Source organism: Staurois parvus, unplaced genomic scaffold (genome assembly GCF_062004578.1).
Source record: "Staurois parvus isolate SC_StPar_1 unplaced genomic scaffold, SC_StPar_1.0 ptg001054l, whole genome shotgun sequence".
In the NCBI taxonomy this organism is placed as follows: domain Eukaryota; kingdom Metazoa; phylum Chordata; class Amphibia; order Anura; family Ranidae; genus Staurois; species Staurois parvus.
This window is the reverse complement of record NW_028318850.1, coordinates 90,452-105,358: the sequence shown is the minus strand read 5'-3', so window position 1 is coordinate 105,358 and position 14,907 is coordinate 90,452. Positions and strand designations below refer to the sequence as shown.

Below are 14,907 nucleotides of genomic sequence, written 5' to 3'. Positions count from 1 at the left end.
TGGAAGGGGTTAACATCTAAGGGTGATGAAGGGGTTAACCATGTTTATTGTGTGAACTGTATGCTGCTTTTACTAAATGATCTTGTCTCTTTACTCCCTGCTTTGCAGTGGGAAAAAAACAAACACCACGATGGCTTCTCAGTCCCAGTAATTTATTATCAACACTGTTCTGTGATTTGCTGAGCCGATCAGCAGGTCCCAGCCATCAATCATTGCCTGGGACCCGCTGAACGGCTCGCGCTGTGCCGAACCATAGCACAGCCTGGGCGGCGGGTGTGCCCCCAACGCAGAAGAGCGGATCGTGTACTAGGTATGTGATCCAGCACAGAGTGGCCGCCCTGCTACCGTATATGTCTTTAGATTGTAAGCTCCATGAGCAAGGCCCTCACATTCCTTCTGTACTGAAATGTATTGTTGCTGTATTGTCTCCCTTATATTGTAAAGCGCTGAGCAAACTGTTGGCGCCATATAAATCCTGTATAATAATAATAATAATATATAAATCCTGTATAATAATAATATATAAATCCTGTATAATAATAATTATAAATCCTGTATAATAATAATAATGATAAATCCTGAATAATAATAATAATAATAATAATAATAATAATAAATCCTGTATAATAATAATAATAATAAATCCTGTATAATAATAATAATAATTCCTGTATAATAATAATAATAATAATAATAATAAATCCTGTATTATAATAATAATAATAATAATAATAATAATAAATCCTGTATAATAATAATAAATCCTGTATAATAATAATATATAAATCCTGTATTATAACAATAATAATAAATCCTGTATAATAATAATAATAATAATAATAAATCCTGTATAATAATAATAATAAATCCTATATAATAATAATAAATCATGTATAATAATAATAATAATAATATAAATCCTGTATAATAATAATAATATAAATCATGTATAATAATAATAATAATAATAAATCCTGTATAATAATAATAATAATAATAATAATAATAAATCCTGTATAATAATAGTAATAATAATAATAATAAATCCTGTATAATAATAATAATAATAATAAATCCTGTATAATAATAATAATAATAATAAATCCTGTATAATAATAATAATAGTAATAATAAATCCTGTATAATAATAATAATAATAATAATAATAATAAATCCTGTATAATAATATTAATAATAATAAATCCTGTATAATAATAATAATGTCAGTGGGGCAGTCGGGAAGCAGTTAGACCTAAAAATGAAACTAGTATATTTCAACTCTTTAAATGTGGCTGCTGCATTAGTTTTCAAGCTAAGAACGTTTTCTGCAAGCACAGAAAATACTTGTTGATCTTGCCAAAAATGCTATTTCCTTGCTGTGAAGGTCAACTTCCATCCTGGCTATGTTCTGTAAACTATCAACTGCCTTGTCCTTCATTTAACAGAAAGTTATTTATTTCAGGTACTTGTATAGCGCCATCAATTTACTCCGCGCTTTACATATATATTGTACATTCACATCAGTCCCTAACCCTCAAGGGGCGTACAATCTAAGGTCCCTAACTCACATTCATGCATACACATACAAGGGACCAGGGGCGGACTGACAACTCATGGGGCCCCCGGGCAATAGGGGATCATGGGGCCCCTGTGTCCTTGCCCAAACTCAAAAAAGCCTATGAAAAAGGTACCAGGGGCATCTCATGGGGCCCCCTACTGACCCCGGGCCCTTGGACAGTGCCGAGTTTCCAAATGGTCAGTCCGCCCCTGCTAGGGACAATTTAGACAGGAGCCAATTCACCTACCAGCATGTCTTTGGAATGAAATAAGGTCGTGTGGTGTCCATGTCAGGAGAGCAGCCTAGGATGACAACCATGGCTCCCTCCATACAGCGAAGGGTTGACGTAGCCACCCCAGGGCAGGATGTTTACAGGACCACCAGGCGAAAAGAAAGCTTGACAAACCTAGCCACCACACCAAGGAGGTGTAAGCTGCGGAACATTCAATTGGGGTTTTGATACACTTTAAAAGAAGGGAGCGTCTACAATTCTACAGATCATAATATTCAAAATCTAAAAATATTTCATTGATCAAGTCTGGTGGGTTGTGTCACCTGCTGCCGATTTAGCTCTCCTAGGGGTCCTTTGCAGCAATAAATATTATCCAAGTTATTGCGCAAACGCACCCACTGTAACCATTCTGTTTAAAATGTTGATAAATAAGATTCCTCCGAGGATTTGTACCATAGAGAGGTATGCCGACTCGCTCATGTTTGTGAGATGCTGACAAGTGAAACTGAAGTTGTAAATAGAGGCCCAGCATCTTATTCAGCAGAAAGTTATCTATCCCTCTAATTCCATCTGACAAACACGTCCATAGCTCATCTGTAAATGTGGAGGGGGGATACACCGCAAACTGAAAACACATTGAGCGACTCATCCAACCGCAAAATGTTTCCCAAGTCTCACCAGAGTTTGAAACATCCATCACCATTCAGGATGAGCCACTTCTTCTGTTATCAGACGAAAGATGAATGTAAATATCTCAACACAAACATGCAGCTGCTACGGAATGAGCGGTCGTACTACGGCAAACGTGCAAAGCATGTCTGTATGGAGCCAAAACCAGAACACCAAACCCACAGACAAGAAATATGACAGCTGTCGGTAATTCTACAACGTCAGCTAATAAAGTGTGTCAAAGAGGCAGATTTGGCTGCCTGAGCTGGACGAGGATTGACCAGAGTGACTCCATCTTCATCCACTAAAAACGAACTCTGTGCCCAAAAAAGTATGCCTGCTGCCTCCTCCACCCGCCTCCCACTGACAACATGCTTGGGAGTGAATCTCAGACATGAAATATAAGCAAAGCATAACCCTTAAGCCCGGGTTCACATTGATGCGGGGCGGAATTCACAGCATTTTCTGTGCAAATTCTGCACCACATCAGAATCGCACCCCGTATGTTAACAACACCCCGAAAGCGCTCCGAAATGTGCAGAATTGGATCGCATAGCTATGAATACCCATGCGATCCGAATCTAGTGCAGACCAAAAAAAGGGTCCTGCACGTTTTTGGTGCGGGTGCGGTGCGATTGGAGCCATACAAAATATACGGCTTCAATCAGGGGCAGACTGACAACTCATGGGGCCCCCGGGCAATAGGGAATCATGGGGCCCCTATGTTCTTGTCCACTCAAAAAAGCCTATGAAAAAGGTACCAGGGGCATCTCATGGGGCCCCCTTACTGACCCCGGGCCCTCGGGCAGTGCCTGAGTTTCCAAATGGTCAGTAAGCCCCTGGCTCCAATCGCACCACACACAAATCGCATGTGATTTGCACAGGGAAGCGGTGTGGTTCCTGTGCAAATCACGTGCGCTATACCACACCGAATATGTGTGAACCCGGGCTTATAGTGTGTACTTGTCTTAATTAGGAGCACGGACACCAAGAGAAAAAAAAGGTGACAGGGAAGGGACCTCCAGCTCATCTTTGTTCCTGTGTGAAAGGGGGTGTCTCTTCTCTCCAGTCAGCCGTCAGAGCTCCCCTCAATGAGCTCTGCAGTGTGTAATTTCAGCTCTCCACCCCCTTTTTTTCCCTGACAGCTCAGACAAGCTTTATGAATTCTGCACTTTGAACGGTTGTACAGAGAAGACTACAGATAAACAGGTACAACTTATGTAGGAGGATTTGTTTTATCTCTGTGTATCACCTGAGGCCAGTCACACATGAAAGCCTGCTTGGAGTTTACAAAAATGCACCTGAAGGACCTTCAGTGGGCTTTCATGTGTTTTCCATTTAGGAGAGGCTTCTGTCTAGCCATTCTATCATAAAGCCCAGATCGGTGGGGGGCTGCAGTGGTGGTTGTCCTTCTGGAACTTCTCTGTCCCATTTCCACACAGGTTCTCTAGAGATCAGTCAGAGTGACCATCGGGTTCTTGGTCACCTCTCTTACTAAGGCCCTTCTCCCCCAATTATTCAGTATGGCCGGGCGACCAGCTCTTGGAGGAGACCTGGTTGTGCCAAACTTCTTCCATCTGAAAATTATGGAGGCTACTGTGTTCTTCAGAGCCTACAGTGCAGCAGACATTTTGTAGCTTTCCCCAGATCTGTGCCTTGAAATAATCCTGTCTCTGAGCTCTGCAGGCAGTTCCCCTGACCTCATGGCTTTTGCTCTGATACAGTATGCATTGTCAGCTGTGAGAGCTTATTTAGAGAGATGTGTGCCTTTCCAAATCATGTCCAATCAGCTGAATTTACAACAGTTGGGCTCCAATCAAGGTGTAGAAACATCTCAGCAACAATCAAGAGAAATGGGGAAACACCTGAGCTTACTTGCAAGTGTTGTTGCAAAGGGTCTGAATACTTATGCCAATGTGATATTTCAGTTTTTTCTTTTTAACAAGATCACGAACATTACAATTCTGTTGTCACTTTGTCATTATCGTGTACTGAATGTAGATAAGGAGAAAAAAAAATAATTTAAACAACTGTAGTATCAGGTAGACAAATAACATTGAAAAAAGTGAAGGGGGTCTGAATACTTTATGAATGCACTGTACCTGCTCTGTGCAATGGTTTTGCACAGAGCAGCTCCGATCCTCCCCCTGCCGAGTGTCGCCATTGCAAGATCATTTCCCCATGATGAAGCCACGTGACCCGGTGGCGTAACACGTAGGGGAGGGGCTCTGACGTCACGACGCTTAACGGAGACAGGCAACACATAGCAAGTAAACAGCAGAGATTACAAATGCACACTGTGGAATGATTTTATAGCGGTTTAAAGTGATTTTAGCTACAATTACATGTGAGTGCACTACTGATTGTTTAATAAATGTTTGAAAAAGAAGATAAGGCACTATGTTTTTCATTACTCTTTATGGTACATACATCTATGGAGGAAGAGTCCTAAGGAAGAGAGGGGATCCTTAACTTTGAAGAGTGACATTCCCATCCAGCTTCAAGTCCAATTAAAGGGACACAAGCCTTATATAACCTCACTTAACAGTTTGGCCATATATACCAGGTGAGAGCACAGCCGATGCAGGTGCACAGTTGGTTGATATCACAACTTATTATCGGTGGATTGCACACAAATCGTTTCTGTTACATCACCAGAAGGAGTGTGAAATCACGGATTGAATAAGGACATTTTTTGCTGCAACAGTGATATTGTATCTTTATACAGAATTTGTTTTGGATTATATTTTGGTTTTGATATCACATATTTTTGATTGTCAGTGGAGCGTGACACTATTCTATATTTTTGGATCCGCTCGCTCCCGAGCTCCCTCTGTGTGCTAGGCCCCACCCTTGCTCCCTACTCACCTGCTGTGATTGACAGCTGCAGGAGCCAATGGCTCCCGCTGCTTTGCCTGAGCCAATGAGGAATGAGAGAGCCTCTGCATTCGTGCACATCACTGGATTGAGACTGGATTCAGGTAAGTATGGGGGTAGCTGGAAGGGAACTGTGTGCAGGTTTTACCTATTAAAAAAAACAAAAAAAAAACCTTCTGCCTTTTGAATCACTTTAACCACTTCAAGTCCGGACACTTTCCCCCCTTCCAGTCCGGACACTTTCCCCCCCTTCCAGTCCGGACACTTTCCCCCCCTTCCAGTCCGGACACTTTCCCCCCCTTCCAGTCCGGACACTTTCAGCCCCCTTCCAGTCCGGACACTTTCACCCCCTTCCAGTCCGGACACTTTCACCCCCCTTCCTGCCCATTCCAATGTTCAGCTTTCAGTGCTATCACATTTTGAATGACAATTGCGCGGTCATGCAACACTGTACCCATATGAATTTTTTAACATTGTATTTAGACAGATAAAGCTTTATTTTGGTGGTATTTATTCACCACTGGAATTTTTATTTTTATTTGCTATATAAATGAAAAAGACAAAAAATTTTGAAAAAATTTGTTTTTCTTATACATTTTTGCAAATAAATAATATTTCTTCATAAATCTTGGCCAAAATTTATTCAGTTATCTTTTTAGTAAAAAAAAATTTTCTAAATTTTTTTTACATTTTTATTTTATTTTCTATAAATTTTTTTTTTTCTTTTTACATACTGTCACCCTAGCAGTACAGTGTCACCATAGTGACGCTGTACTACTTGTGGGGGGTTATGAAGATATTTTTTTTTACACTGATTGCTTTTACACCCATAAAGGCTGTAAAAGCAATCATTTCTCCTTCTCTCTGGCTGCATTCTTGCAGCCATTGAGAAATATACTGTGAGAGCTGTGATTGTCACATGGTACAAGGCTGTTGTGAATAGCCCTGTACCATGTGACCTCTGTGATCATTCACAGATTTCACACGTAGTAAGCAATGATGTCAGAAGTGACATCTTGCTTACTACACTGCATGTGATCACTGATTGGCCAATCAGTGATCACATGATCGGGACCTCACACAGAGGTCCCGTACAACAAACAGTGTTCCACTGTGTCTGGAGGACACAGCGGGCACCGGATCGTGGTGCTGCGTGCTCCCAGGGAACGTGCACAAGCAGGGGGTGGGGAGGCCATTTATAAACGGCCACCCACCCCTGCACTGCTCCCATCCGGCCGTTTATATACATGGGCCGAACGGGAAGTTGGTAATTCCAACCCTGCATTGCTTGATGTGAATCAGTGGGGAAAAGATCGGGATGACAGCACTGGAACTCACACCTCCAAACACAAACCAGCAGTGGCAGCTCCTATATTCCATTAGTCACGGGCTTCCTTTAAGCTACTTTGAAGTCCACCCAAGACTGCTGCTTCAAATATAATCAGGTTGGCTATACTCCAGCCATTTCTAGCCCCCTTGGGACTCCAATTGCCCTGGCCTTTGCATTTTGATGTCTCACTGCTTATGTCGTATCTACCATAAAGCAAATACAAAAAAGAAAAGCATGTAGGGCAGGGTTCATGCTCCCTGGCAAAGTCTACACTAGTTTTACATTACAGAAAATGCAGCATGAGCAGTGAGACTCCACATTGGGAAGGGGGAAATGAAGGGTATCCTCGGGATGATTGGAATGGCTGCAGCAGTAGGAGCTGGGAACAAGATATAATGAAGGAATTCTAAAGATCCCAGCTGTGAGCTCAAACACTATGTTGAACATTTATTGACGGTTTATGTAGAAACTGTATGTAAGAAACCTGCTAAAAGAGCTGACAGCATGGATCTCCACTCTATGGGAGACCCCCAAGCTTGCTTGTTGACTGCGGTCTGGGTAAACTATTACACAGGTTGGAGAACCCCTCCAGACCAATATTTTTCCAAGCATCGTTGGCAGCATCCATTGGTGACATTGTGGCCCTCTCCATTCTTTTTTTGGGAACTCAACGTGTAGAGAAGTCACCACTACAGGCCTCAACAGATTCTGCACAGGAATCAACCTGCTGTTACCAAACTCAAACTGATCTCCCTGATATCAACCTATACCACTTGTTTCCTTAGAATCTCCTTCATAGGCCTCTAAGTGTCCTCATTAGACTGAGTGGCTCCAGAATTGGACATTATTATGTCTGCCGAGCACGAAGACGGGTTATTTATCATCTATTGAATGGTTCTACTTTGCTGCCTGCGTCATACCGCTACATCATGCGGGTAGATAAAACGCTCCTCTGTACACCGCCCCTATGCGATGCCTTCTCTCCAACCATGTGAACAGAAACAAAAGTTGTGTAACCCCTTCGGGACCTAGCAGAGGTTGAACATTTTGATTAGTTTGTTTAATTTAATTCTGTACAAAATGTGTGCAGAACTCCAATTTCCAAGATCTGCAGAGTACAAGTAAGGAGACATTGCTAAAAAAAAAAAAAAAAAAAACCTGAAAAATGAGTTATTGTTTGCTATTATAAAACAAAAAATCAAGTCAATGTAAGACTCGCTTCATAGCCCCACCCCCAATACTTACCTGAGCCCAATCTCAATCCAATGATATGCATGATAGCAGAGGCTCTCTCCCTCCTCACTGGCTCAGAGACAGTGCTACTGGCTCCAGCTGCTGTCAATCACAGCCAGTGAGGAGGGAGCGGTGGGCAGGGCTAAGTCATACTCTGTGTGTCTATGGACACACAGAGCCAGCTTGAGAGCAAGCACGGAAGAGTGATCCCATAGCAAGCAGCTTGCTATGGGGGCACTAGTCGGCAGGGAGAGGAGCAAGAAGCGCCAGCTGGGGACCCACAAAGAGGAGGAAGAGTCACTTTTGACAAGTTGTCTGGACACCAGAGATAAAATGGTGATGGAGCTCAGCACACAGCTTGTCTATTCACAACACAGCTCTGCATGTTCCTGTGCCACGCGTGTGAAGGGGTGTGTGTCCCTTTCCTCCAATCAGCTCTCACGCATAGTACATGAACTCCAACTGCAGCTCCCTGCCCCCTCCTCTGGGCTACTGACAGATGCAGAAGGAATTTATCTAAATTCAGCACTTTTGAAGGAATGTAGAAAAGAGAAGATTTATGTAGGAGGATTATTTTCATCTCTGTTTTTCATCTGAAGCCGGCCACCTCACTGTGTATATGAGAGGGTTTACAACCACTTTAAGGATTCACTCTGTCAGGGCTCCAGGTAAGACCAGAGGTGTGTGGACTGACACAGGGAAACGCAGGCTTCAGGAATAGTATAAACAATACAATTTATTCAAGACTAAACAATACATAAACGCAGTGCAAGACTAAACATAAACACAGTGCAATCAAACCAAACCTCCAACAGATAACAATAAGAACAATACTAAACATAGTCAGGCAGGCCGGGTCGGTAGCAAACGGGCAGGCAAGGTACAAGGAGCAGGCAGAAGAGTAGTCAGGAATAGCCAAGGTCAGTACAGGCAGAGTTCATGCAGAGTCAGTATTCAAGCAGGCAGGATCAGGATACAGGGGCCAAGCGAAACTATATACCAAGGCACTGATCACAGGCCTGATCCTGCTTAAATACACACTCCTGCAATTAGCCTCAGGTGATGGTCTGATTACAGGAGTGAGATTCTGGTTGCTGAGAGCACCCGCTGGCCGGCATTGGTACTGCAGCCCACAAGGCAGGTGAGTCCCACCACCATTGGCGAGTCCATTCCTGACACACTATTAGCGGTTCCAAACACACTTTCCCAAAATCATGCAATTAAACCAGACTAAACAGCACCATTACGGATACGCAAATATTTCCATTTTATCAAAAGTCAACATCTAAGCCCTCATCTCCATTTATAACCACTCCCTCAGCTAACACAATTGACACTGGAAGGGATTTGACGTGTGGACTAAGACTGAAGTCTTGGTTTTACCGTCTTTAGGCTGTGAGGATGATAAAATTGCGGCACTCACTGGGAGAGTAACTGAGATTCGAGTTGAGACTGGAACAGAATTTTGCTCACTGATTATGTATGGGTGAGTTACTTAGATATGAAAACACAGGCGAAGGAAAAGGTTGATTCAAAGCTGAACTCAGTAAGAAAATACTGTCTAAACACGAGTGGTGTCTTCTTCTTGAATCTCAGTAAGCTTTGTATATTTCTTCCAGATCTGTGCAGTAATTCAGGGTGAGACCTTTCCTTCCTGTAATAAAGACCGCTCATTGCTGCTCTCTCTCCTTGTGCAGGGTGACTGGTCTTGTTTCCGCCCCCTTCTGTAGTAGGTGGGGCCTGCAGGGTAAACTCCCACAGCTGTTCTCTCTGCACAGGCAATGTACAGCATAGTGATGACATCACTGCTACTTTACAAGGTAATACCTATATATGCAAAATCATTTGGTGCCCACAATGTGGACCAACATCCTTTTTGGCTACTGAGGAATAGATTTGAATGCTGTTTTTGTGCCCAAAGTTTAACTTTGGTAATATGGCAGTTTGAGTCACAGGTAAAAAAGTTACTCAAGTATCGGTTCTGATGAGACAGGCAATATTTAGGACATCTGAAGGCGATCGCAGCTTCCAGATGACCCCATCGTCAGATGGGATACTGATAAGGCACACCTCTGTTATCTAGAGTTTCGTTTATACAGCATTATCTGTTAAGAGTCAAAAATATGACACAACTACAAAAGGCATTCTAAACAATACTGAAGGTTCTAAAGAGCACCTGTTATGTCTATGCTGAGGAAGAGGCAATGTTGAGAGAACAGCTTTCATGACAGCTGAAAACAGGAAAGACCGCCAACTAAACTTACTATGAAAAGCAAGTGAGGATCTCATTATTATGTATAAATACAACAATCAGCTATAGCACTGCTTCTCAACCTTTTTTTTTAGTCAAGGCACCCTTTAACCACTTCCAGACCGGACACTTTCACCCCCTTCCTGTCCGGACACTTTCACCCCCTTCCAGTCCGGACACTTTCACCCCCTTCCTGTCCGGACACTTTCCCCCCCTTCCAGACCGGACACTTTCACCCCCTTCCTGTCCAGGGCAATTTTCAGCTTTCAGCGCTATCACACTTTGAATGACAATCGCGCGGTCATGCAACACTGTACCCATATGAATTTTTTACCATTTTTTTGAGACAGATAAAGCTTTATTTTGGTGGTATTTATTCACCACTGGGATTTATATTTTTTTTGCTATGTAAATGAAAAAGTCCAAAAATTTTGAAAAAAAGTGTTTTTTTATAAAATTTTGCAAATAAATAATATTTCATTATAAATCTTTGCCAAAATTTATTCCATTATCTTTTTAGTAAAAAACCAAAATCCAAATTAGTTTATAACCAAAAATGATAATTTTTAAATATTTTTTTTTTACATTTTTATTTTTTTATATTATTATTTTTTTTTTTTTACATACTGTCACCCTAGCAGTACAGTGTCACCATGGTGACACTGTACTACTTGTGGGGGGTGGTGAAGATTTTTTATTTTTTTTTTTACACATTGCTTTTACACCCATATATGATGTAAAAGCAATCATTTCTCTTTCTCTCTGTCCGCATTCTTGCACTCATTGAGAAGTACTGAGTGAGCTGTGATTGGTCACAGCTTGTCATATGGTACAAGCCTGTTGTGAATAGCCCTGTACCATGTGACCATTCACAGATTTCACACGTAATAAGCAATGATGTCACAAGTGACATCTTGCTTACTACTTTGCATGTGATCACTGATTGGCCAATCAGTGATCACATGCACGGGACCTCGTACAGAGGTCCCGTTCGACGATCGGTGTTTCACTGTGTCTGGAGGACACAGCGGGCACCGGATCGCGGTGCTGCGCGCTCCCAGGGAGCGCGCACAAGCAGGGTGCGGGGGGGCCGTTTATAGACGGCCACCCAACCCTGCACTGCCACCGTCCGGCCGTTTATATGCAACGGCCAGTCGGGAAGTGGTTAAAATGTTGGATAATCTCAAGGCACCCTTTACAATTCTTCACAAATCTCAAGACACCCCAATCTAAAATGTAAAAATCTATTCTTCACACATGTAGGACACCCAATGTTAGAGGTGATTTATTCTTCCAAAACAAATACACCTTTGCACACTGGTACTGACTAGTATTCCAATGTGTCTCTCTCATTTTCTCTCCCTTACTCTGCTAATGTGACCCCAGTGCTGACGGAGAGGGGCAGGGGAGGGCCAAACAAGGATGATGTGCATGCAACCGACGTCTTCATTATCAACTGATGATGTCATTGGTTGTTAGGATGCTGGCAGATAGAAGGTTATAAAAGTAAAAACTTGTAGCTTTGTGTACTAAAAGGTCACATTCATACATACACATACTAGGGACAATGTAGACAGGAGCCAATTAACCTACCAGCATGTCTTTGGTGTGTGGGAGGAAACCGGAGTACCCGGAGGAAACCCATGCAGGCACAAAGTGAACATGCAAACTCCAGGCAGGTGGTGCCGTGGTTGGGATTCGAACCAACAACCCGAGTACTGCCAGGCGGAAGTGCTAACCATTTAGTCACTGAGGTGCACAGTGCCTCACAGCTAGCCTTAGAAAGCACATAGGAAGATGGGACAAAGTACTGTATGTACTTTCTGGGGAACAGAAACGTTAAAGGATAAGCTCACCTTTTTACCAGAAATAATAAATGCCCATTTATTTGCAGGTAAAAAAGTGCATTTATTATTTTTGGTTGCAGGAGCCTGTAAAGCATTGCAGCAGATCGCTGGTGTCATACAGGTCTCTCCTGTCTGCTTGCTCGTATGGGATGTGCCGCTAAAGCTGTCGGGACTTGTAGTTTCTCATTCACAGAGGAGAGGACTGTGAATGAGCCATGCGGCCGGGTGGGTGTAGTCCTGCATGACCAAGTTTTTTTTTTTAATTGACAGCTAGTGGGGGGGGGGGGGGGCTGGCAGAGATCCCCCGCTAGTTATCAAAGCTGGGGAGCGGGGAGGAACAGGGGTGGTGCATTCGTAACATGTTCCACGTTACACCATTAATATGGGTGTACATGTTATAAAACTGGAACTTTTCCTTTAATAAAAAGTGACATGAGACTTCTTTTTTACAAGCAAGTGTATAATCCAAACGCACACTTTCCTGCGTTAATGTCACCAGCACACCGAGGATCACCAATACTGGTCCAAAAGTTTTAATGAACGTTTCGGAATCTCGCAGGACCCCTTCGTCATGTCTGATGAAGGGGTCCTGCCAGACTGCGAAATGTTGCCTTGCTGTAACTATGTGACTGTTCATTAAAACATTTGAACCCATATTGGTGATCCTCGGTGTGCTGGTGATATTTTCCCTTTCTTTTTTACAAGTACATACATAAGTAAACATTTTCCCCAGAGTTTGGCTTTAACCACTTCCCGACCGGCCGTTGCATATAAACGGCTGGACGGTGGCACTGCAGGGTCAGGTGGCCGTTTATAAACGGCCTCCCCGCACCCTGCTTGTGCGCGCTCCCTGGGAGCGTGCAGCACCGCAATCCGGTGCCCGCTGTGTCCTCCGCACACAGTGAAACACCAATCGTCGGACGGGACCTCTGTAGGAGGTCCCGATCATGTGATCACTGATTGGCCAATCAGTGATCACATGCAAAGTAGTAAGCAAGATGTCACTTGTGACATCATTGCTTACTACGTGTGAAATCTGTGAATGATCACAGAGGTCACATGGTACAAGGCTATTCACAAAAGCCTTGTACCATGTGACAAGCTGTGACCAATCACAGCTCACTCAGTACTTCTCAATGAGTGCAAGAATGCAGACAAAGAGAAAGAGAAATGATTGCTTTTACATCCTATATGGGTGTAAAAGCAATCCGTGTAAAAAAAAAAAATCTTCATCACCCCCCACAAGTAGTACAGTGTCGCTATGGTGACAGTATGTAAAAAAAAATAAAAAATAATATAAAAAAAATAATAAAAATGTAAAAAAAAATGTTTAAAAATTATAATTTTTGGTTATAAACTAATTTGGATTTTTTTTTTACTAAAAAGATAACGGAATAAATTTTGGCTAAGATTTATGATGAAATATTATTTATTTGCAAAATTTTATAAAAAAAAAACACTTTTTTTCAAAATTTTTGGACATTTCATTTACATAGCAAAAAAAATACAAATCCCAGTGGTGAATAAATAGCACCAAAATAAAGTTTTATCTGTCTCAAAAAAATGGTAAAAAATTAATTTGGGTACAGTGTTGCATGACCGCGCAATTGTCATTCAAAGTGTGATAGCGCTAAAAGCTGAAAATTGCCCTGGTCAGGAAGGGGGTGAAAGTGTCCGGACAGGAAGTGGTTAAATTCTTGTTTTTTTTACTCTGTGTAACTAAGTAAAATTGACCCGTGGGTTCGCTCTGGTCATCCTCTAGTCCACAACAGCTGGAGCTTATGAGAGGCTAAATCTGAAGGACGAGTCTTTTTTTTTTTTTAATTAGTTGTCCATGTAACTATGCAACAGTGTACTTCAGTCTACTGATCCATGGAGAGGGTGGTGACGTCATCTCCATTTACCTGGAAAGTGGCCGAGCGAATCTGGAGTCCTTCCTGCATGTTCTGCTGTAGGTGGTTCTGGATGTTGATCTTCTTCTCTCGGGTTATAGAAGCGATGGGGACGCTGCGTATGATGGTCTGCTCGCCCACTATGGGGAGAAGGAACAGAAATATAGGTTACATATGCAGTGCAAACAGCTGTTCCTCCCACATACAATACATTGCGTTCCCTGCAAGGTTCAGCTTGTTACATGGCCACAATAAGTAAATCACATTGGTAAACGGGAAGCTGATTCTGAGAATGGACAGGTAAGAAGGCCAACAGAACCAGGAGATATCTTAACAAGAACAGTGGGCAATGACAGATCATTCTGTATAGAAGTGATCTCAGAAAGCAAGAGCACCCAATCTAATGTTCAATGAGCTATGGGAACAAGCTCTCCTGCAAACCATTTACCACTGATGGGTGCTTACAATGGTAAGCTTTTATTTATATATTATATTATATGTAAAACCTTTATCCAAAGAAAAACCTGTTGCTGTAACTGCAGTGTGAGCTAGAGTTTGGCTTTATTTTGTTAGTGTATCTAAATCTGCTAGCACATATAATACTCCCCTTCCCCCAGACAGACAATGCTACTGTCCAAGGGTGTCCCCTGTGCACTTTCTTCTAGAATGGGGGTGCTGATCCTCTGCGCAGTAGTACTCCCAGCTCTGCCGATCCCCAGCTCAATAGTACTCCCAGTTCTGCCGATCCCCCGCTCAGTAGTACTTCCAGCTCTGCCGATCCCCAGCTCAGTAGTACTCCCAGTTCTGCCGATCCCCAGCTCAGTAGTACTCCCAGCTCTGCCGATCCCCAGCTCAGTAGTACTCCCAGCTCTGCCGATCCCCCGCTCAATAGTACTCCCAGCTCTGACGATCCCCAGCTCAGTAGTACCCTCAGCCCCGCCGATCCCCAGCTCAGTAGTACTCCCAGCTCTGCCGATCCCCAGCTCAGTAGTACTCCCAGCTCCGCCGATCCCCAGCT

General features: G+C 42.7%; 1 protein-coding gene across 1 annotated transcript in view; it reads right to left on the bottom strand.

Annotated features, from left to right (window-relative positions):
* The window catches only part of LOC149440755 (myotubularin-related protein 13), a gene marked incomplete at its 5' end in the record, with an annotated part of 208,535 nt that overhangs the window by 103,792 nt on the left and 89,836 nt on the right, over positions 1-14,907 (bottom strand). The window contains one exon of the mRNA XM_089658165.1: positions 13,902-14,029. Coding sequence (XP_089514291.1) covers positions 13,902-14,029 — 128 coding nt within the window. The remainder of the gene's footprint in view (positions 1-13,901; positions 14,030-14,907) is intronic.